The sequence below is a fragment of the Medicago sativa genome, chromosome 7 (assembly GCF_051527215.1).
Source record: "Medicago sativa cultivar Bolivia chromosome 7, Bolivia_mono, whole genome shotgun sequence".
Lineage (NCBI taxonomy): Eukaryota > Viridiplantae > Streptophyta > Magnoliopsida > Fabales > Fabaceae > Medicago > Medicago sativa.
Window position 1 is genome coordinate 91,849,130 of NC_140755.1, and position 24,172 is coordinate 91,873,301.

The 24,172-nt window shown below is 32.4% G+C and overlaps 1 protein-coding gene and 1 pseudogene across 4 annotated transcripts; one reads left to right on the forward strand and one right to left on the reverse strand.

The window, feature by feature from the left end:
* The first annotated feature begins 5,219 nt into the window (after positions 1-5,219).
* LOC146910248 (small nucleolar RNA U3) lies at positions 5,220-5,417 on the forward strand (annotated as a pseudogene).
* A 1,036-nt stretch (positions 5,418-6,453) lies between these two features.
* PSAT1 (phospholipid sterol acyl transferase 1) lies at positions 6,454-19,989 on the reverse strand. 4 transcript variants are annotated; one of them, XR_015018010.1, is made up of 16 exons: positions 19,659-19,989; positions 18,931-19,066; positions 18,689-18,833; positions 16,568-16,737; positions 16,395-16,471; positions 15,652-15,865; positions 15,386-15,560; positions 14,736-14,835; positions 13,516-13,610; positions 12,624-12,675; positions 12,470-12,541; positions 11,618-11,786; positions 9,334-9,428; positions 9,177-9,261; positions 8,514-8,603; positions 6,454-7,109 (listed from the first exon to the last, which is right to left on the reverse strand). XR_015018010.1 is itself a non-coding variant. In XM_085724273.1 (16 exons), exons 1-15 carry the CDS (start codon positions 19,878-19,880, stop codon positions 8,522-8,524), a joined length of 1,899 nt encoding a protein of 632 aa, XP_085580399.1. In that variant the 5' UTR covers positions 19,881-19,989; the 3' UTR covers positions 6,454-7,109; positions 8,514-8,521. The 4 variants fall into 4 exon arrangements, 1 of the variants encoding a protein (XP_085580399.1); XR_015018011.1 differs by having other exon boundaries at positions 8,209-8,603; XR_015018009.1 differs by having other exon boundaries at positions 8,209-8,603; positions 9,334-9,438.
* Between the last annotated feature and the right edge of the window lie 4,183 nt (positions 19,990-24,172).

The following is a 24,172-nucleotide window of genomic DNA, read 5'->3' on the forward strand; positions in this document are numbered from 1 at the left end:
AGACCTCCCTGTAGTATTTTCATCATAACTCAAAGACCAAACATCATTTTCACGTCAAACCAAAGCCATTGGAAAGCTAACAAAATTATCTAAAACTTTCATGTTTACGCCTAAGACCAATTCTATACCGATCAGTACCAGTTTTTATTTTAAATTCGGAAAAGTTGTGCTGAAAGTCCATAAAAATTCACTGTGACCTACGTGCAGTAATTTGACCATAACTCAAGTTCTATAAATCCTATTGATGTGAGACCAACGGCATTAGAAAGCTAACATCCATACCTACAACTTTCGTGTGTACACCTAAATCCAGTTCGGAACTTAAACTTGTCAAACTGAGACAATAAAAACGCGTTTTGCACATTGACAGCAAAATCGCAGTTCAGCTGCGATTTCGCTTTGGGTAAATCTTTTCCACTTCGTATTCGATCCAATACTCTCCAAACTTGACCCTAATCATTACCCTATGATTACCCTATCATTAGAACACTAATTATTCATCAACTTACTGTATGCAAATTCAAAGGGTTCTCAAATCTATTAACAACCTATTACAATTATTAAACCCTAATTCTTAAACTCACCAACATCTCATCCAATTCCATGGTTCTAACCTCAAAACTACATCCAATAATCATCATATGAGTTATCTAAGTACTGTATACAATTTCTACATCAATTCAACAAGTTTTCATCATCTAATCATCAAATCTCTCTCAAAACCCTAATTCTCAAATCCTCACAAACTCTCCCCAACTTATTAGATGTAATCTAATGATTTAACAACTTAATATTAATGCAAGATAGTCTCACCCTCACCTTAGATTAATTCCTAAATCAGCAGCAGCGTTCTTCTTTCCTAAGGTATTCTCCTCTTCTATTGACTTTTCTCTTCTCTTCTTTCTTGTTCTCCTCTTTTCCAAAAAGCGGTTTAAGGTAAACTCTTTCCAAAAACCTAACTTCTCTATTTATAACACCTTCTTATTTCTCTTACACCTCAAAACTACTCTTTTCCTCATAATCTTATTTATTTCTAAATTAAATATATCTCTTACAAATAACAAATATATTTCTACACCAAATAACAAATATATCTCTAACAAATAACAAATATATTTGTACACCAAATAACAAATATATCTCTAACAAATAACAAATATATTTCTACACCAAATAACAAATATATCTCTAACAAATAACAAATATATTATGCTAGTAAATACCAACATATAACATAACAAAATACCACTCATCAAAATAAATCGACTAAATCATAAAAAGACATCTAATCTCAAAACTACCTCCAAATCTACTTAATCTAATAATTCTCATATTCTTATAAATAATAGAATAATGCCACTTAATAAAATACTAACACCTCACATATTTAAATAAATCACATAAATAGACTCAAACTTAATAAAAATAATTAAATAAAAAGGAGGGCGTTACACTATTCGTTGGTGTCTTCAATTAGCAAAGGAAAAAGGTCTCCAAGATGTTATAATTCAATCTGATGCTCTTGCTGTTGTTGAGTGTTTTAGAGGTTCAAATTCTCTTGCTAGTATTGATTTGATAGTCCTAGATTGTAAGGCCCTTATGGAAGATTTTAGTAGTGTCTCTATTAATTATGTTTGTAGAAACTTAAATGTTCTAGCTCACAGACTTGTTGGCCATGCTATACAAGCTGGTTGTAACTCATGGGTAGGATATGCTTTTCCTATTACTAGCTCTGCTACTGTCTGTAACACTTCTGTTATCTAATGAAGTTGTTTGAATTTCAAATATATATATATATATATATATATATATATATATATATAAATTTTTTCTACTAAAATCAATCTCGAGAAAAATTTCTCAATTAACCTTAATTATCTTTGGTTAAACTAATAATCTTCTTAATTTTATAGACATAATAGTTATTTTGAAAATAAAAAATAATGTATTCCGACTTAAATATAAGAAAGCGGTTTATTCTCCCTCTTATGCCATAAATATAGAAAAATATTTTATTCACATCTTCTTTAATCTCATAATTTCACTAATTTGGCAATAAAAAACAAATTAATAGAAACACTACATTAATATTGATATTTTGAAAATAGTCACAAGTTTTTAAAATTTAATCATATTGAACTTCTTATAGGCACATAAAAATTTGTTTCCGCGGTTATAAGCACATAAAATCTGCAACGAGTGCGGTGCAAAAATTTAACGATGTTTTGAATATAAAATAAAATAAAAATTAACACAAAGACAACATTAAGGTTGATATTTTAAAAATATTCATGAGTTTTCAAGATAAGATCATATATTCTTTCTCACATTGATACATAAAAATTTGCTTCCACAGATACAATCACATAAAATCTACAACTAGTTCCATTCAAATATTTAATGGTGTTTTGCATAAAAAAAATGTCATTTAATAGAAGCATCACGTTAATGTTAATATTTTGAAAATAATCATGAGTTTTCAATTTTTTATCACATCGACTTTTCAATGTCGATACATAAGATTTTGCTTCCGTGCAGATATAAACACGTAAAATTCACAACCGGGCCATGTCTAGAAAGAAAGAAATAATTGGGCTGGCACAAAACCATAAGAAATATATTTATATTTTCAAGGACTTAGATGTCATTGTTGAATGAGTAAAGTGTTTAACAAAATTCACTCCACAATAACCGTAAAAAAAATTAAAAATACTCCACAATACATCAAAATATTTATATTTTTAAATATCAATTGTCATTTTATAAATCGTCAAAAAATTATAATTTAATACCATATGATTTCGTTATCTTAAAAAAAATATTGATTGTCTTTTTCTTTTTAGTAATATTAATCGTCTTAGTTGAATACCACAAAATTTATTTATATTTTTTGAAAAACTTTATTTAATATCACAAAATTTATTACTTCCTCCGGTCACATTTATAAGCAAAAAACAATTGTAAGGTTCATTGAATAACTATTGTATCTGATTTATATATAGGTCATATACATTAGTTATTCAATGAATCTGACAAGTTGGTTTTTGCTTGTAAATGTGATCGGAGGAAGTATCATAAAAAAGTCTTTCGAAACCCCTTCAAATCCCAATACACCTTTTATATTTAAAAGGAAATGAAATCTCAATCCTCCTCAGGTACATGATTTATGATTTACCGAGAAATATTGTTGTGAAGTATGTATGATTTATCGAAACAAAGAGATTTCCTCCTGACAACTAAAAGTATTTCTAAGAAACATTTCCGATATTTTTTAGAAATATTTCTCAGAGACGCCCTCAGTTCATTGAAAAAAATGTCTTTTTCGACAACACCATTCCTTATCCAGCAACAAACTATGCACTTGTATCAGCGTCGAATGAGGAACTTCCCACTTTCTTTTTACATACACCATGAGGTGACGTGGAGATGAAAGCTTGTAAACTTTGCAAGACATTGTTTCACCAACAAAACAAATTATGCAATAAGAGAAATTTTATGCATAACAACTTGTGCTTTAATCCTATGCTGACTCTCTCCTATCGAAGTAAATGCTATTCCATATTTCAATAATCACTATCAATATTGTTTTAGATTTGGAATTTTCAATAAAATTTTGTGTTTATATCCCAATATTTTTTTAGATTTGGATTTTCATAAAAAAATTGTTTATCAATCTAAAAGATTAATTAGGTGGTCACCAATTTTAGATCTTGAGTTTTGCAGATAGTCAAATGAAAATGGTCTGAAGTAGTCACTACTAATAACTTTTATCCTTTTTTCACATTAGTTTTGTACTTTTGATTCGTTTACATATGAATTTTCAAACATCTAATTTAAAATTCATACGAGAATATGAGTGAAGAACCATAAATTTGAACAACATGAGTTTATATTGAAATAAAACCATATATTTGAATCATGAAAATTTATATTCAAATTGATAAAAAAAATTGACTTGATAAAAATAAAGAATAAAATCGTTGCCAAAATTAAGTTAATAGACCACGAAAGTATCTTTGCCTAACTTTTTTTTTTTTTGACAACCCTAACTTTTAAAAAATACAGTAATTTATCCCAAAAAAAATCAAGAGGACTAACTTAAGCCAAAAAAAAAAAAAAGAAAAAACTAAAATAAAGCCAAAGAAAGGGGACTGCGAACCACTGAGGCAATGTTAAGAGGGGAACATAAAGAAAATAGAACGATCCGATTGATCACTTGCGAAATACTTATTTTTTTTTTCTTTTGATATTTTATTGAAATGAGTTTGGAAAATTTTGACTCTAACTGAAAGAAAATGTCTCTGATATAATTTGGTTTGATCTGTTGTAGTCCATTTGTTAAAAAGAATATGGCATGAAAAATAAAATTAGAAAGGATTTACCACTAAAAACCTCCTCATGTTCTCCATCTTTTGTTCATATTTATACTACAATAAAGTAGGTTAAGATCCTCTATGAAAGTATAAAATGGCAAATTTTAACAAAAAATTGTACCCTTCCGTCTGCTATGCTGAAGCTTGAAGGACTGTGGAGTTGGTGGGTAGTTTTGTATCATTGCTGGCAAAAGCAAGAAATATGACAAAAATAGATGATTTTTGGTCTCCTAAAAAAATCAAAAGGGAAAAGGGTATCTCAACAAACATAAAGGCATTTCCTTTACTTCTTGCTTTGTCAAATCAAGATTAAGAAATGAACATGAGATAAGATGCCAATGCAAATGCAATAGTTATGGTTTTGTTCAATTTATATGTATCCAAATTTAAATTTGAAAAAATAATTATGTTGCTATGGGAAAATTGTAACAGAAACAAGTTCAACTAAAATATGTAATTAGTTATTGAGTTTTTTTTTTTTTTTATAATTATGGTGTAAATTTTAATTTGAAAATCTTTGAATTGTTAATAGGAAATTTCCCCAAGAAAAATTTCAACCAAAAGTAGCTACCCGATAGCTAATTTTATTAGTATAGATTTCACATTAAATGTTTAATTTATATGTTTAAAAAAAATTGTTCAGAGAAAACTAATTATTTAAAAATGTCTAATTAAAATAGATAGTTTGTTTTTAAGTACTCTATACAACCCTTCAAAAAACAAAAAACCTCTATACAAGAAAGTTATTGTGTTCCTATCGACTATTATGGTCACTCGTCGATTGATGACATGAAGCTCAAAAATAAAAAAATAATAAACTATCATGATCTTACTTTAATTTTAACTACGATCTTACTTGAACATGATCTGTTCTATAGGATCATACTATTGTGTCCTTGATTTCAAAGGTGACAGGAACATACATCTGGACATAAGTATGGTGGATGAATCATGACCGTGTGATAAAAACGTGATTAACAGGCAGGATGATCATTCCTGGTTAGTTCAATTGACCGGCATGGTCACACAGTTGTCTAACAAACTCAAAAAATGATCTTACTTTAACTCAACGATGATGAAGAAATAATATGGTATTGTTGCATTGCTTTAAGTTGTATTTAAAAAATGGGTATTGCTATCGAATGCTTCAGGAGCGCGGGGGCACTCTTTAAGATCCCAAATTTAGAAATTATTTCTTCAAAAAGACAAATATTACAAATTTCAATGCATTGAATACACGATTTTTTATACAAATTTCAATGCACTGAATACGCGGAGGCACTCGTTAGCATTTTCCTTTAAAAAATTTAACAATTACTCATCTGTTCCTTTTTAAGTGTCACTTTTGAAGAAATTTTTTGTTCCTATTTAACTGTCACTTTCAAAGTTCAATGCAACAATAAATGTTGTTTTACCAACATTACCCTTAGTTATTTATTGTGGAGAGAGAAATATATGAAATAAGATATTAAATGACTAAGGTTATTATAGTAAAAGTATAGATTATTGTATAAGAAAAAGTAACATTTATTGAGTGTCTTGGTTTGTGTAAAATGTTAAAAAGTGACACTTAAAAAGGAACGGAGGTAGTATTATGAAAGTAAATAGGGCAACATTTTTCTCTTTGATCTCCGGAGCCATTGTAGCCACATGAAAAACATGGCATGACTAATGCATCTCTCTGAGGTGTCAACAACATGGAGCGATTTAGCCATATCACATGCCACTCATACCTCAATTAGATGTCAACTTTAGTCACATTTTTAAAGAATATTATGTTCCATTACATTGTTGCAGGGGAACAAAAAAGATATGTTAGAGCATAAACTCAAAAGTCAGCAGATTTAAAAAAAGAATCTTAACACATAAAAGTTTAGAATAACAGTATAAATTTGGCTTTCCTTCCCCTCGGTAGGGATTTACAACATCAAAGAAAACAATTCAAGACATGATTATTGGTTTTCCAATTATACATCTAACATCTTTGACAGGGCCTAAGTTCCAGCATATGTTTGTGTTGTAAGTCTAAATTGTGAAGAAAGATAGTAAACAACAGCAAATAATATGTGGCGAAAAAATGTTTCTTATGAAAACATATAACAAAGATTTTCTCAGCTTCACTATTATCTTTTATATTCTCATGTACCCTCATTTCCAATATAAACTTTTTATAACAATGGATTATACATATTACTATAGCTTGTATGTCCTAAATCAAGAACACCGTCAACCAATTGACAAATAATGATTACAAATCCACCAAAATCTGGCCTGTTATTTCCCGGGATGACAAAGTGGGAGCTGGTTACTCAAGTAACCAGCAGTAAAAAATTGCACCTAGCATAATAGCCGTGTAAATTGTGTTTTCAACAAATGGAAGGTAATAACCTGAATTTCGTTTTGTTGAGCATATGATGGCGAATATCAGATGCCACAAGTAATATATCAGTGGGAGATGCATCATGCCTGCTGCTAGGAACAGTAGAATACCACATTAACTAGGTTCTGCCTTGAGATATACTGTACAAATTGTGAAGTGGATAAATGAGCTATGAAGTTGGGCCAAAGTTCCAAATGAAGCAAGCAAAGAATTTGCAAGAACACAGTGGCGCAACAAATCTATGATGCAGAAAAATAGTCAAATTCCAAACATCTGTTATTCAGAGGAGGAATTTTGACATTCAAGTGTAGCGTGTCATCCAGGAGAACAAAATGATCCCACCGGCATCTGAGATTCTGAGAAGAATAAACAAAAAGCTTATCATTACAGTAAAACCAGAGCTGAAAAGGCACCACTAGTCTACATATAAATCAATTACTATTATATATGATTGTACGACGGAAGCCATGAAATGTCCAAAAGGAAAAGAAAGCAATATTATTGTCATTCCTGAGGGTAATGGATACTATATTACCTTTTACTGAAATACTTTCCATAATACGAAGCAGTAAAAGAAATGTCATTTTATCGTTACCGGTCTTATTACTATTTGGTATGAAACTGATTGCATATACCCATATAATGTATAGAGTTGTGCACTTTGACCAACTACATTCTTTATCTCTTTGTTTTGCCTTGCACTCAGCGGTTTCATGCGCATTCTGTCTTAGATTTCGAGTTTGTAGTCAAACAGATTTTCTAACTTTAAATTGAGCAAGTTTACTTCAGGTGTGTAAAATGTATGAAGAACAAGAAGAGATGAAGTATCTAAATAAAGGAATCGAATTAGGAAACTGAGTTTATCTTAATGAACAACGAAATCATACTGGGTTGTGCTTTTTGCTATTGAATATAGGGTCTTGCTAATGAGTGTCCCAAGGGCATTGGTTAAGGAACATATAAAAGGAAAATTTGTCTGGAAAATACAAGTCAAACCTTTGTCAATATAATAAATACAACATTTCCCCATACAAACTTGCTTCTTTTGATGGATTAACCAATACCTCAAGGGCATTCATCAGCATTTCCCTTGAATATATTAAGCTAACACAAGCAATGTATTATTAACAGAAAAATAAGAAAATCTTAAACATTCAGCTTCCAAGACAACTCAGCATATATCTTAATATAAATGTTGCCTTCACAATTTGGCAACAACAATTAACAGTTCATTTCTTCAATCATGCTGCACATCAATGTAAAGCTAAACATGCATTTATGGACGTTAAATCTATGATTCAGGCAAATTAGTAAGAACAACAATTACAATTAGTCAAGAGAATGACCTAGAAGAAGGTAATGGTCACCAAAGACCAAATAATTGAAGCTTTTAAGGCAAGGACAGAGCAAATTTAAGAGTCACGACAACAGAGCAATTCGTATTTTTAAGGCTACCTTGTTCCAAATTTTGTTTAAAATCATATAGCAGTGCATAGGTCGGCCAATTGTACGAGGCTCCCAACAGGTGGAGTCTAGAGAGGGTAAATATAAAGTCTTTCCCCAGAAAGCGGGGAGTAGATGCATGCGGTCTTTCCCCCCGCATGAGGAAAAAATGTTTCTGAGATTTGAACATGTGACCTTCAAGTCACGGCGCGTCAACCATATTGTTGCACCAAGGCTTGCCCTCCATATAGCAGTGTAGGTTCAAGCCAAAAAAAGGAGACAAACAAAACATTAACACAGAACATGAAAGAAAGTACCTTTTTATTTACAAATAATGCAACAACAAATCAGCTGAAGTATATCTCAACCTGCAGCTTTGTCCCAAGTGAACATCACCGAAAACATACCTGCAATATTATACATTTGACATATTAAAAGAAATAAACAAAAAAACATCTAAGTCAGGACAAGATAGGTCAAGGAGAATTCCAACTTGGGAAGTCTTGTACCCATTCCTGCATTTAAGAAACAGACATGTACTTGGACAGCTAGGCTCAAATACGCAGAGGTGGCAAACTTTAATGTCTATACCCATTTACTGTTGACCTACCTTAATTAGGGTCTTTAACCCCAAATAGGCGCTCAAAGGCATCCCCACGGCTTAGGCTCTTTGAACCTACTATGGAACTAATCCTCGAGTCGGCAGCAGGACATTTACATTTGTTTTAGTTAAATGAAAAATGGTCCCCCTTTTAAGGTGTATCTTTTGTACAGGCTTTTTTATCTCTCTTTTAGTTCAAGCTAAAAAAATAAAATATTATTTTAATGCTAAAATGAAATATTTTTAAAAAATAACAAATTTGGGAGTCATAGACTTCTGGTTAACTCAGCTAACTCAACCGTAACCCATTTTGTGAACCTAGAATCATAATCCTCCTGAAAAATAACTTAGGCCTTAAATGGAAGAGAAAGAATATAACCTATATTCACAATACTCTGGCCATGCACAGCGAGCTTTCCCATAATCCCAATAGCAGTCCTCGTCTCTTAGAGGTCCACGCTTAGCTGTAATGACATAATAATTGACGATTATCAGCTAAATTGTAGAAATTTGTCAATGAAAATAGTATGAAATACCTTTTGTGACAAACTCTGATTTCGCATCAGGATGGATATCACGCCACATCTCAAGCCATAATTCCCTCATTAGCACTGATGATCTAACAATGTTCCTGTGATTTGCTACAAGAATATAGTGTCAATTTACTTGTATGTAAATTTTATAGCATGATGCTTGGGGGTTCTGACATCATAATTCTTGCTCATCCATAAAATAATAGCAATACAAATTTATTGTTTATTAAAATACTGATAATTAGTGACAGATAAATAACCTTTTCTTGGGTTAATGCATACATTTAACTAAATAATTTGGTTAATGCATAACCAGTAAGATATTTAATTCGATAATTTGAAACCTTAAGGGTTTGTTTGGTTCAAAAAAGTAGAGGAAAGTGGAAGATGGTTAATGGAGTGGACGGGAAGCGAAGGAGAGATTTAATTAGATATTTTGTTGGTTGAGTTGAGACGAAGGGAGGGGAAGAGGGGGATTTTAACAGAGGATATTTTGTTGGTCCCATTTAAAGAGGTCTATTAGTGAACCCATTCAACTGAACCTACTATAGCAGGTTATCACCTTATTTCTTCCTTTTTTTTTTTTATCTTATATTCGATATATCCAATTATTTCTTTTTTTCTTCCACTATCTTCTTCCACCTTCCCCACTTTGTGGGATAAGGCTTTGTTGTTGTTGTTGTTGTTATATCTTCTTCAACCATGTGCGAGTACCCAAGTTATAATTTTCATGTGATGCGGTGGACGATAGTGCTACAGGAACTGGGGGCAACTATGTTACATCATCAATCAAAATTGTTATTAGTAGAGTACATAGTAATTTAGATTCATCGTCATCCCGTGTCTTTGAAGGAGAGGTCCTCTTCTCCGGTGTGAGCAGAGGCACATAACTAATTATGCCAACTTCGAAAAAATGAATTGAAACATATAGAGATGTTTGAAACCAACTGAGATTGTGTAACTCACCTAAACGGTCTTACTGATAAGGTCCATTTTTTTTTTTTTTTATAATCAAGCCCAAGATGATGCTGTTGATCTATTCTTCAAAATTCCCTAGTTCTAATCACACCAACAGTTTGTTGTTTGAGCTTGTTTAGTAACGATTGTGCCTCAAAACAAGTACACAAATTGCAGGAAAAAATATTTTTCAGACAAAATACATCAACCTAATAGTTCTCTGTTGAACAAGCAGATTTTTACCAGCGGAAAATTCATGAATTTGATAAACGCTTTCCAATGCAGAGTAAAAACTAAAATAAATTGCTATGGTCAACAATAGGGGGGATCAGAGGCACGGACAATGGAAAAAAATTATTTTAGTTTTGAATCTTTTATTTTAGATGCTGCTTAATTCCTTTTAATTTTTCATTCCTCCCAATTTAGATGTACCCAAGCATATTTTTTCCACCCAAAATTGTCTTTCCCCTTCCACCGTTGTAGGATCACAGAGGCACGGACAATAGTTTTGACGTTGGCGGCTCGGGCTTCACGTCTATCTTGACTTTTGTTCTACTTCAGATCTATCTTTACTACTAATTTTTTTTTTTTTTTTTGAGAAAATATTATAAACTGACTACAGTGGTCTACCTATGTAGTACTAGTATTAGCATAAAGTAAACTAAAGATGGTTTTGTTACAGGGCTAACCGGTTATATCCTGTATTTTTCAAAGGTTCACCTGTGAACCGTTTTCTATAAGTGCATATTAGGGGATCCAGAAAAAAGAAGATATACTTTTTTTGCCCTTAAAAAAGTGAGTAAAAAGAGTGTCAGTGTTTGTAACTTAAGAGACTAAAATGGAACGAGAAAACATAAGCGACCAAGGTATCTAATGTTTGTAACCTAGAAACCAAAATGGAATGAAGGAAACTTAGGGGGGAAAATAACTTAAAAGACCAAAAGTGTAATTTAGCCTAAATTTTAAAAATTCGTCTTCTCTTCCTTCCAAATCTCCCTAACATTCAAGGGGGATCCAGAATTGAGTGAAGAGGAAATTTGCTCCACTTTCCTCTCAACAACAAATTGAACCTAACAAGCAAATTTAAAATTATTTCTTCCTTCTTCTCCTCTCTATTTCCCTCCAGCCAAACACTGTTTTCTTTTGCTATTGTATGAATTCTTTAAGCGGTCATTAATTTTTTGAGCATTGACTTCTAGATCAAGTCAAAAATTGACAAGATGTGTATACAATTGACTTTATCTATGTAGCCATCATATCTAATTGGCCTTGTTTCATATATTAAAGAATTAGTTAGTCCAAGAAAACTAAGGACAAGTCATGCATGCACCTTTATCAAGCTCCCAAACTGCTGTCCTCTTTCCTGGAAGACTTTCAGAATCTTCATAATATGTTATGTACTTAACCCTAGGAAACCTTGTCATGTTTGGAACAATATCGTCTCCATAGTGATGTTCCACATTCAAATCAATCTGTACATCTGAGCCATCGTGCTCTGACTGAAAAGTTAAAACAAAGATAAATATAAACATGGCCATACAATTAATAGTATGAATGCAAATAAACTAACTGAAGACAAGAAAATATATAAAGGCATGATAAGAAATATCAAACTTGAAAAGATACAGATTTATTTATATCAAAATCAAAATATATCTTAAATTTGATGCCTTCCCCTTTGAGATGCTTATTGAGGGAAATTATGACATAACTGGGAATAAACATAACCGTTTCAATGACCTTTTAGACATATCTTAATGGACAACTAACATAGCTCTTCCCTCTTGAAGCTAGAGCTGGACAACTAACATAGCTCTTCCCTCTTGAAGCTAGAGCAGTGCCACAGACATATACAATAAATAAAAAATAAAGAGGAGGAAGGGGTTTAAGGAAGAAACTAAGCAACATCACCACCACATCAATCCATAACAGACATAATGAATTGTAAAACACAACTTACGGGCTTAGAACTCAGGCTCATGCACCCATCTACCTCAGAGATTAAGACAGAACAGGACATGCAACATAAATTAAAAACTTTGTCCCAATAAATTAATCCTTTAATAGCATATTTGCAAATTAATTGAACTTAATACCAAACATTCTGTGAACAGAAGGGGTGAAAATAATTAAAAATAAATAAAAATAAAAACAATGGCACATTATTTTTAGACAAGAATACCTGAGGAGCTCTTGTAATGTTCACCTTTGGTCCCAGCCAATTTTTGCACCAAGATAGGGAGTTGTATGGAACCTGTAAAGGGCTGATTTTATTGAAATCCAGTTGGGATGATCAGTATATCATAAAAAAGTAAAGGAAAATAACTTAAATTTACCGTCTCATCGCCACTTATAGATCCAGGGTTTCCTTCAACCAGATTTCCTGACCTGACAGTTAAGACTAGTTTAAACAGAATATCCAGAAAATGTACAAATAAAAACTGTAATAGTAGAACCACATCCCCACTATACATGATCCAAAATAAAAAATATCATTAATTTGCAAAATTAATGCCAGATATTTTAACCAACAAATCATCCCTACCCCAAACCCAGCAAAAATGGATGATGACTGATAGAAGCTAGTTTAGATTTTGATCTTGTGAGAATTGATTACGATTAAATGGCACAGCAACGACCTAGGTGATTGTATTCAATATCTTTAGAAGAAAAATGACTTATTAATGAGGTGAAAAACAATAAACCAATATTTTGCAAGACAACAGCAAATAAAGAGCTAGCAGCGTCAAAATATTCTGCACACAAGTTAAACTATCAAATATAAATGTGTAGACCTTTGTTTTAAGTTGTTATACTTTAATCATATTTTCATGTACTGTTTAAGGGTTGAAGTATATCCTGTAAAAAAAAATGCTTATCGAATTAAATAAAATGATTGTCTCTTACAGTTTATATGCTTCTCTTTGAATCCATCATACACCTTCCCCTTCCCCTTGAAGGTCAAAGACCAGACCAAAAACAGAGATATAAAAATAGAATAGAGTAGAATTGGAAATGCAGAAGGGAAGAGGAGGTATTTTGCCAGGGCCCAAGACCAGATGATGAGAACAAATATAAAGTGCAGAAGAGACAAATATTTGTGTAACTTTATGCAACATGACAAGCTCCTCGAAGTACAAATAAAAAACGAGATGCACAAACACTAATAGAATTTTCGTTCTGTTTACAATTAAAAAAAGTTACTACATCTAAAATAATGACAGTTACCTTGTGACTAGAGATCCTTCATGCTCATAAACGACATCTGTAATGATCCAGTTATCAGGATACGGCTTGCCGCTAGGGGCAAAGTAGTAACCAACCTATTTTGATAGTTATGAAGCAAAAAATATCATTCACAACAGCACAATATCTCATTACAGACTCCCCAAAGATATATTATGTTGAAAAATCAGCAAGAAAAAGTTAATATAGAAATAATTGGATGGTTGGCATTATTTATGAAGCTCAAAATAATTTACATGTGAGAAATGCAAGTTATTAAGATGCCACTGAGCCAGTGTCAGCCTTATACCACAAGAAAGTATTCAGTATTCAACAATAAGCACAAAGAAGCAAATACTAGAATATAGCACAGATAAAATGTCTCTCTAGAATGTAAAGTGCTACTAAGAGCGAACTGGCTAGTACAGAGAGAAATAGACATGATTGTTTTGAAAGTTTCTATATAATTTAAAAAAAAAAGAATTTTGGGAGGCCAGAATAACTTTTAGGTTGGTAACGGAGCCTATCCAAGACCAGTTGGGTCACCTGCTATCAGGTTTCCCCTATCTGGCCACTCGGGTCACGCTCCAGATGTCCAGTCCTAGGAGTGGGGGGGTTAAGAGTCCCACCTTTGGAGATATGCCTGAACATGGTCTTATAAGTAGAGGTAGTCCTCACCTTACAGACCAGTTTTGTAAGGTTGAGTTAGGCCCAACCCAAATTCTAAGAGTTTCTTTATTATACATTTTTACTAGTGGCCTCTTCTTAACATAACTAACTATACTGAAAAAAATGAGTAAGGTAAAGGCTTGCAAATAAACATGAGGGGAGTATACAGTGAGAAAATCACAAAATTTACAAGTACTGGTGATGTGACTTTACTAAATATTCCATGATAAAACCAAATAAAACACATTATTATGTATGCAGATGGCCCATATACATAAACTCAATATTTGCAACTTGTTCTGAAAAATAAAAAGAAACTGAAATAGCAACATCAGACATAGTAAACTAAAACAAAACTGACAGAATTCTAAACTAAAACAAACTACAGAATCGTGTGCAAATGAATAATATAGCTACTTTACAACTTTCAACCCTTCCAATTCCAAGTTCAGGATTTCAGATTTAAAAAAAAGTATAAAATATTTACCAAACTTAATTTAAATGGAACTCTTTAGTATTTGCGGTTGTGGTTGACACTAGAAATGCTAATGTACCTTTGTCTTTGAATTACTGCCATAAATGCAGAACACGTTTTTTATTGGTGGCCGATCCCAAGGTGTAAGTGGATTAAGTACAGGATCATCAAGATATGATCTGAAACATTAAAGTATTCAAAGACATGCCAGTTCATTATAGAACTACAGATAACAGCATAAAGCTGTGTAGCAGTAAAGAATGTAATAAAAACTAAATAATTCAAAGTAGAAATTTATAACACCAGAAAACTCGCTCATACATATAATACTGGTAAATGAAACCACCCTATTTATTTATAGTTCCTTTTCAAAGCTTATAGTTGCAACCAAATTAAAACTAATAGGTTAAAAATTTGTTTTCTTTCAGGAAGGGGGGAATTGGTTGCTAATTTCTCTTTTTCATAACAATAGTGTAGTAAGAACGAACATATGTTCAATCAAATGACTCTTTTTGATGTTTAGTGTTTAAGCTGTTAAGATTCTTAAGAGAATTGTTTTTGAAAAAAATCAATATGCAATCCCACAGTAATTTGGATGCTGCCTGTGCTTTGCCTTTAGCTTAAGAAAGGATAAATTTTCTGAAGTCTCAATTTTTAGCATTTCATGCAGAATGATCAAAATTTCAATAAAATTATATTTTAATGAACAATTACTGAGATAACACTCACTTCTCTAATTGGTACAAGAGTCTCTTGCTGTCTGGGTCATAATCTTCAATTGCCTTGAAAAAGGAGCCATCCGCTATTTCACGAGCTGAGAAAGATAATTGAGTAGGTAGTCCACATTCCATTCCGGACAAGTTGGCCTCGGGTATTTCTGAAAATGAGGGATATGCTTCATATCCTGCAAGCAGAAGATACAAAAGGCAGTTGGGGGCCATAACCAGCATAACAAGATTGCTCGGTAGAAAATGCAAAAGTATCATCAATCTCACCACGGGTTGAAGGAATTTCAATGTTGATTATCTTTGTTGGCCATCCAGAAAAGTTTGACTTAAACTCCTCCTCATCACAGTGATATGTATGGGTACCTACTTGCTTTCCTCCAGAAAAATGCTTCCAATATTTATTACTTGTTCTACAGTACTTGGAAAAAGGCATCATCCACAATGATGAAGCAAAGGAGTTGAACATCAATCGAGCTGTTCCCTGGTGCCTTAAAAAAATATTATAAGCATGTATTAAGATGGGAATAAAACCGCATACACAATTTTAAACATGGCATGTGTCCAAATCAATCTGTCTATTAACCAAGTTGGTTATCGTCTAGATTTGTAGGATGATGATAGAATAACAAGGTATCAGTTCAATCATTCCTGAAAATCAGACAGGATGCAATGCACAACTATGAACTCAAGCTGCTATTTTCTACAATTATCCAGCTCGCTGTTTAGAGAAGTGTTTTCTACTTGCTTTATATATGAATGCATGATACCCAATTGTAGAAGGCTGTGTCATGTTGAAGAATTTCTAACTACAGTTCATTGCTAAAAGAGTTTGAATCGAGTTGAACAATAAAGGACTTATAACTCAGAAACATGCAATGCCAACAGTTGGTGGCATATAGGTAATATCTGAAAGAATAACAGACCAATGATTTTGGATAGCATAAACCTAGATAAGTTAGCAGACAAACAAACCCAAAAGAAAAGATAAGCTAGAAAAATTAGAAGGTAACCTCAGATACTGGAAGACCAAATGTGAATCCAGAAAGTGTTGCTTCAATGGTTTCAGTTGCACCCAGAAGGGGAGCAGCTAAGACAACCGATCAGAGAAGGAAAATCAGCACAGCGATATATAATTATCAGAAATACCTTTAAACTGTAACAGATGCACATAAGTCAATCATACCAACAGCAAAATAAGCATGAATATGTTGATCCAGCCATTCGATATAATGTTTTGGTGCAATTTCTAGCTTCAACCACTCCAAGAAATAACGAAAAACGTTATTACCCAATGAATGACCAAAAACTAAAGAGGGTCCACCTCGAAGTTTGAAAGCAGTCTCAAATGTCAATCTGCAAAAAGAAACACAAATTGAAAAATGTAAATATCCTCAATGCAATTAACAAACCAATTTCATCCAACTGCCTGACATTTTGAGAAAAACAAATTAACTCGGCTTTGAAAGGTGGATCTATATTCTGGTGTACAGATATTATTAGAATTATTTCTATTGATAATGAATCTCAGAAGAAAAAAATACTAAAAGACATCATATGCAATTTGAACACTGTCTCTTCACAAAAAAAAAATTATAAAACAAGATGATGAAGCCTTTCACCTTCAACCCTTCCATCCACTACCAAAAACCTAAAAGGTATATAATCAATTTAACTCTTTAAGGCTTTTCGCCTCCTAGTTGATCGTTATCAATAAAACAAATGGAATTTATTGTACCACTTGTGTCCCTTTTCATGTAATCATGTCTACCCAAAATTGAAGTGTCAGCTAAGTGCAGGAGTCATGTCCAAGTTGTGTCCTCAACATGTCGGAAAATCTATATTGCACTAGAATGGAGTGTAGTACTAGTGTTGGAACACGCACAAGAGTACTCCAGATGTGTATATGTAAATGTGTCACGATGCTATGTGCATATGGATTATTATATCATCGCTTTTTAGGGGAATCTTATTCCTATCTTCCTAGGTCCTTGCTATAGATTTAGGTGACCCTTTGTTTTATCCATGGGTATTGGATTTTGTCCCCCCATGGCCATGCTCTTGTTTTCTGATTTACCGTCTTTATTTTAAATAAATATTTTTGGAGCGCTACAATTGATTGTGAGGTTTTTGGATGTCAACATAATTGAGATTTTTTTCCTCTTGTAAAGCCTTTGTGCCCTATTAACCTTTATCTAAAAAAATATGGATTATTAGAATAACCATGACACCGAGGTTGACAAAGATGCATCATGAAAAAACTAAAGTCTTAAGTATACTCTTATTTCGGATGATACTAGACTCTAATTCTCAAGTACTGGATGTATGACTAATTTACTGTGCCAGACTAGTGATTTGTTTTTTGTTTAAATACATTGAACTTTGAGTTTATTTAGATGAGGGTGAAAATGTGATGGAATGGAAAGAACTCATTTATTTGGGAGTTCAAAATTTATGAGGGGAAGGGAATGTAGGGACTGGGGAGAACTATTCCCCTTCAAACACTTGCTCTCCTCCGAATTGAGAGGCTGATGACAGGATTAGGTTTATATTGTCTTAGAATAAAAAATATGGTTATTTAAATAAAGCAAATATTGCATGGTTATAGTAAAATTTTACTATGATACAGCCTTCTGCTTTGTCCCCTCATTAATCATTGGGGAATATGGGGAATTAACTATTTTCAATTCCAGCAATTCTTTCTATTTCATATCATTCTCTCTTGAACTTCCCTTATACTCCAGGTAGAACGAATATAACATTTGTCTATGAAGTTTTCATAAACTCAAGTATGCAATTTTATAGACCATGCATTTAGATTTATTACTATCACTTACATGTTAAGGCAAAATTTTAAGCACAGAAAATTAATTGCTGTGAAGAAACAAACTGGCCTACTGCAATTTAGAATACAATTTCTAACAATCATTTCGACCAAATAATTGCAGACAATGACATTAAACTAAGCATGTGTTTGGTTTCAATTTTAGAGGGTCAAAAGTGATTCTAGAAGTTGTAAAATTGATTTTATCATGTTTGGATTATTTGAAGGAGAGTTTATATTTCTTGTAGAATTGATTCTACTTGAAGCGCTAGAATTTCTAGCTTTTGGCTTCTACAATTGATTTTAGCCTTAAACTTATTGTTAAATCCACTTTTACGCATCCAAACATAAATCACTTGACATTCAACTCATTCTTTTATATAAAATCAATTTTACAGAATCAATTCACTCAAAATCAATTCTTGTAACCGCATAACCAAACATACATTAAGTGAGTCATATGCAAAGATTTAGTAGACATACTTAAGCTTATGAAAGTAAAGGTCTCGTTCTTCAAGCATGGACGGTGACAGTCTCCAATCATAAGGAACCGCAATTATTGCATTAGCTTCTATGCCAAATTCAATACACCACTTAATCCATTCTTTCCATACAGACGAAAGAGGTCCTGCAAATAAAAAATAAAGAACATCATCAATCAAAAACTAGGCCAAATACCTTACAAAAACACATTTTCCACAAGAAATAGATAAAAGAAAACACACCTGTTATATAACCTGGATCGAGTTCAGTAATTCCAGAAAGACCGCTGTCAGGACGAGACTTACAATCAGGATGATCTGTTTGATTGTAAGGGTCCAGCAACATGCACTTAAGCCAGCAATTCACAGCTGAAAGAAGCTGAAAAAACAAACCAATTCTCATATACACTAGTCCTAACTCCGAAACTCAAACTTTTAAGCGCTTATTTCAAACTCATAAAATGCCTGTTTGGATTGACTTATTTGAGTTTATCTACCGGCATAACCACTTGTAACACTATTCAGGAGAACTTATGAAACAACTTACTTCCATAAGCTCTCCAGGATAGCTTATGAAAACAGCTTATAGATTATAAAAACCAGTCTGACTTTGTTTTATCTTGTGTAATAGAAATAGCTTATTCATAAGCGATCATATGATAAGGGCTTATGCTATAAGCTGCTGATTTCGTAACTAAGTTCCAAACAGAGGAAATAAATATGCACAAATTCTTTGAATACGTTGATATTATTTTTTATACGAATTTATTCAAAATCTACGTATTCATCTATCTACATACAAACAATTATAACAGAATTGAGATAAAACTTTCACGATAAGCTAACAAAAACATTTTGACAAAACCGAAACTAAAATTATCGCGTGGCACAGTAAGATTGAATCATGATACAGAAAATGCAAAACGACGTTGAAAAGCGTAGATAGAGAGATAGATAAAGATTGTTTGTACTTTGGTAGTGTCGAGCCAAACCAAATCGAGAGGATTGAAATCTAGCGGAGAGTAAGGACAATCAAGAATGGACCATGCTCGAAGCTGAGTAGAAGCGAAGCCTGGGATAATAATGCCGGAGAGTTTGGAATAATCGAGTTCGGAGCCTTGGCCGGAATCTCCTCCGGCGACGGCGAGAAACGCGAGGATGATGGAGAAGAAGAGAAACGGTTTGTTCGCCATTGAAGCAGAGAGAGAAGCTATGGGAAGAAGAAGAAGGAAAGTGTGAGTCTGAACATTGGTTAATGGTTAACCAGTTGGGAAAAGTTTGTTAATCAAAAGTGATGATGATGCCTTTTATGTTTGACCTTTCTCGGTTTTGAACGTTGAATTATGGGCCATTCTTTCTAGTTTCTACTAATAAATCATCATTTACTGCTCCCTCAAAAAAGAGTTCTGATTATTTTTTAGACCTGTGTCGTAAAGACACATGTTTGAGGATTTCATAAATACTCCCTCCGTCTCATATTACTTGATCTAGTTGACTCTGTCACGTATGCCAATGCACAATTTTAAACTTAAATTTCTTTAATAATTTAGTAGAAAAAATTACGAAAATTTGATATTTTGAAAATATTAATCGAGACGAATCTAACAACATCTTATATGCTATATTTTGTTTTTATATATTAGTAGAAAAATAGAGTCAAAGCATGGTACATGAATAGTGCAAATATTCTAAATAGGTCAAGTAATATGGGACGGAGGGAGTAGTAAATACTCCTTCCGTTTTAAAATGAGTGTCGTTTTAGCTAAAAAAAAATTGTTTCAAAATGAGTGTCACTTTACATTTTCAATACAACTTTATTTTTATTCTTCCAACTTTTCTCTCACACAATTTTCAATGTAACTTTAAATTTGTCTTTTTCTTACTATAAAGTAAGGATAGTTTAGTAAAAGTGTTATGTCTAATGATTATTTCATTTCATTCCTTAATCTCTGTGCAATTGGCTAAAGCGACACTCATTTTGAAACGGAGGGAGTATTTATTATAAAACATTAATTTTTTATTTTTAGAGCAATAAATTAGCATAATTTTTTAGACAAAAATTCTACTTTGAGTTTTTTAATGTACTCCCTCCGTTTCAAAATGAGTGTCGTTTTAGGTGTTTACACACATATTAAGAAATGCAATGATTAAGAGAAAGAGAATGGTTATTTTACCAAATTATCCTTATTAACTATTGGTTAGTTTTAAAAGTAATACTTTGGAAGTAGTGTGCAGAGTATTAATTGGAGGGTACAATTGAAAAGAAAAAGTTATTATTGCATTGGAAACTGAAAGCGACATTCATTTTGAAACAAATTTTTTTGGCTAAAGCGACACTCATTTTGAAACGGAGGGAGTATGTTCTAAGGGCACTTGTTAACATTTTTCTTATTTTTTAATTATTAAATCACACCCAAAATTTTACTTAAACCGAATGGATGTGACTCCCTCCATCTTAAACTAATTGAGTCCTTTCAAGAAAAAAATTTGTCCCAAATAATTGATTTATTTTACTCTTTTTTTTGTTACATTTATTTCACTCTTCAATACAATATTAACTACAACTTTTTTTTTCTTCAGTTATAACTCTACTTATTATTATTTTCATCACTCTCAACTCACTATATTATGCTTTGAATTTATGATAATAGTTAATGCATCATTACTTGACAAGACACTCAAAATTATTTTTTATCTCTTTCACTTATACACTTTTTCTTAATATGTCTGAAATAAACAAAAGACTCGCTTATTGTAGGATGGAGAGAGCATATGCTTCCTATGTCCCAGTAAATGACTCATTTGTAAGTAAAATGTCTCAAAATGAATGGCACAATACTCGTTTCATCATTTTTATAAAATACTTTACAAAAATATCAAAAAAAGTTGTTGAATCGATAAATTTGTTACAAATATAAATGGATATTACCAAATTGTTCTTATGTGTGTGTACACACACTAAATGTTAACTTTAACAACGGGAAAAAGAGTAATAAAACATCTAAAAAATTGTAGATGGTCTTAGATTTAGGGACGACAAAAAGAGTAATAAAAAATCTAAAAATTTGTAGATGGTCTTGTATTTAAGGACAACATTTAATATTATAATTAGAGACGATTTTTTTTTTTTAAAAAAATCAAAGTAGTCCACCAAAATTGGCACCATAGATAATCGAATATGAGACTTTGAAAGGAACACACTTCAAGGTCCCAAACCGACACTATCAGACCAACCCAAGTAGGTTGGACGAAGGGAGTATTAACTACATTTTTCTAATTAAATGCTCTAATTAATATTAGTTTGATCGCTCTCAATTCAATATCTTTCATTTTACAACCCATCTGAATTGGTATGATGGTGTTGGCTTTAGACTTTGAAGTGTGTAACACCCCGTTTTCCCAACATAAAAATTTCTTAATAAAAATCAGAGTTTAACAACTTTAAATGGAATGCTACACTTCTTAAAAATTCATAAACTGAATAAATAACAATTTATTCTTCAAAATCATTTAACATAAGTAATTCAAAACTTCCTAACGGAATTAGTTCATTCAACATAAAAAGTCTTTGGCACGCAGGTCTCATCAGAAAATCTCATAAGTCTTAGTTCAATATTTATTCATAAAAGTTCATAAACAATACGTAAGGAATAGAAGTAAAGTCAAGTCCCATCCCGTTACGTATCAGAGCACCTAAAGACACTATGAGAGATAGCCACCCACGACTGCAGCTAACCTTGATTATCTGCAAGTTACCCATACGAAGGGAAACATTTCCAAGCAGAGGGGTGAAATTTCTCAAAACAAAAATATTAAACATATAAATCATATAAAATACATTCAACAACTTAAACAACTTATAATTCATAACATAGTTCACGTAACATCTTATCATAAATCACATAACATCATAATCACTCATCAACATAAACGTCATAATCATTCGTCTTCATTCATCATAGCACTTCATTAATAACTTATCAACTTGACATCTTAACAACTTGACAACTTGACATCTTAACAACTTGACAACTTGACATCTTAACATCTTAAATCATCTTAGACATCTTGCAAATGCATTTGGTACCAATATAGAGCATCAAGCTCCCAACCAACTTATATGAGCGTAAATAGGCTCTTCAGGGCATCAAGCCCCCAACATAGTGAGCAAAAGCTCCAGGGCATCAAGCCCTCACCCATCGTGTGAATGACTAAGCATTCCAGGGCATCAAGCCCCCAACCAACTTATATGAGTATGCAATGGACTCAACAACTTAACAACTTCAACTTCGTAACAACTTACAACTTAACAACTTCGGCTTCATAACAACTGACAACTTAAACAACTTCGACTTCATAACAACTGACAACTTAAACAACTTCGACTTCATTGACGACAACAACATCTTCGCATGATAATATCATTATTCATCAATCATCAACAACATCATATAACATCGTATTTAAACATCAACAATAATTCACTATGTATCTTTGTAAAAACATAATAAATTATCCACAACATATTTTCATGTCAAACCAAATCTACTGGAAAGATATCACAAATATCAACAACTTTCATGTTTACAACAAAGATCAATTCAAAACAGAAACATATGAACAAAACGCAAAAACATGAAACAGAGAATGTTGTCACCATACAATTTCGCTAAGACCTCCCTGTAGTATTTTCATCATAACTCAAAGACCAAACATCATTTTCACGTCAAACCAAATCAACTAGAAAGCTAACAAAATTATCTAAAACTTTCATGTTTACGCCTAAGACCAATTCTGTACCGATCAATACCAGTTTTCATTTTAAATTCGGAAAAGTTGTGCCGAAAGTCCATAAAAATTCATTGTGACCTACGTGCAGTAATTTGACCATAACTCAAGTTCTATAAATCGTTTTGACATGATACCAACGGCATTAGAAAGCTAACATCCATACCTACAACTTTTGTGTTTACACCTAAGACCAATTCCGCACCTATCAATACCAGTTTTAATATCAAAATTCGGGCAGAATGCAGATTTTCTTCAAGTTTCACCTAATCTCATGGTGCTAACCTCAAAACTACTTCTAATATTCATCCTATGGATTATCTAAAGTCTGTACACAATTTCTACATCAATTCAACAAGTTTTCATCATCTAATCATCCAATCTCTCTCAAAACCCTAATTCTCAAATTCTCAGAAACTCTCCCCAACTTGTTAGATGTAATCTAATGATTTAACAACTTAATATTAATGCAAGATAGTCTCACCCTCACCTTAGATTAATTCCTGAATCAGCAGCAGCGTTCTTCTTTCCTAAGGTCTTCTCCTCTTCTCTTGACTCTTCTCTTCTCTTCTCTCATGTTCTCCTCTTTTCCAAAAAGCGGTTTAAGGCAAACTTTTTCCAACCTAAGCTTCTCTATTTATAATACTAAAATATTCTTCACAAATCTATTTAGGCCCAACAACTTATTATTCTTTCT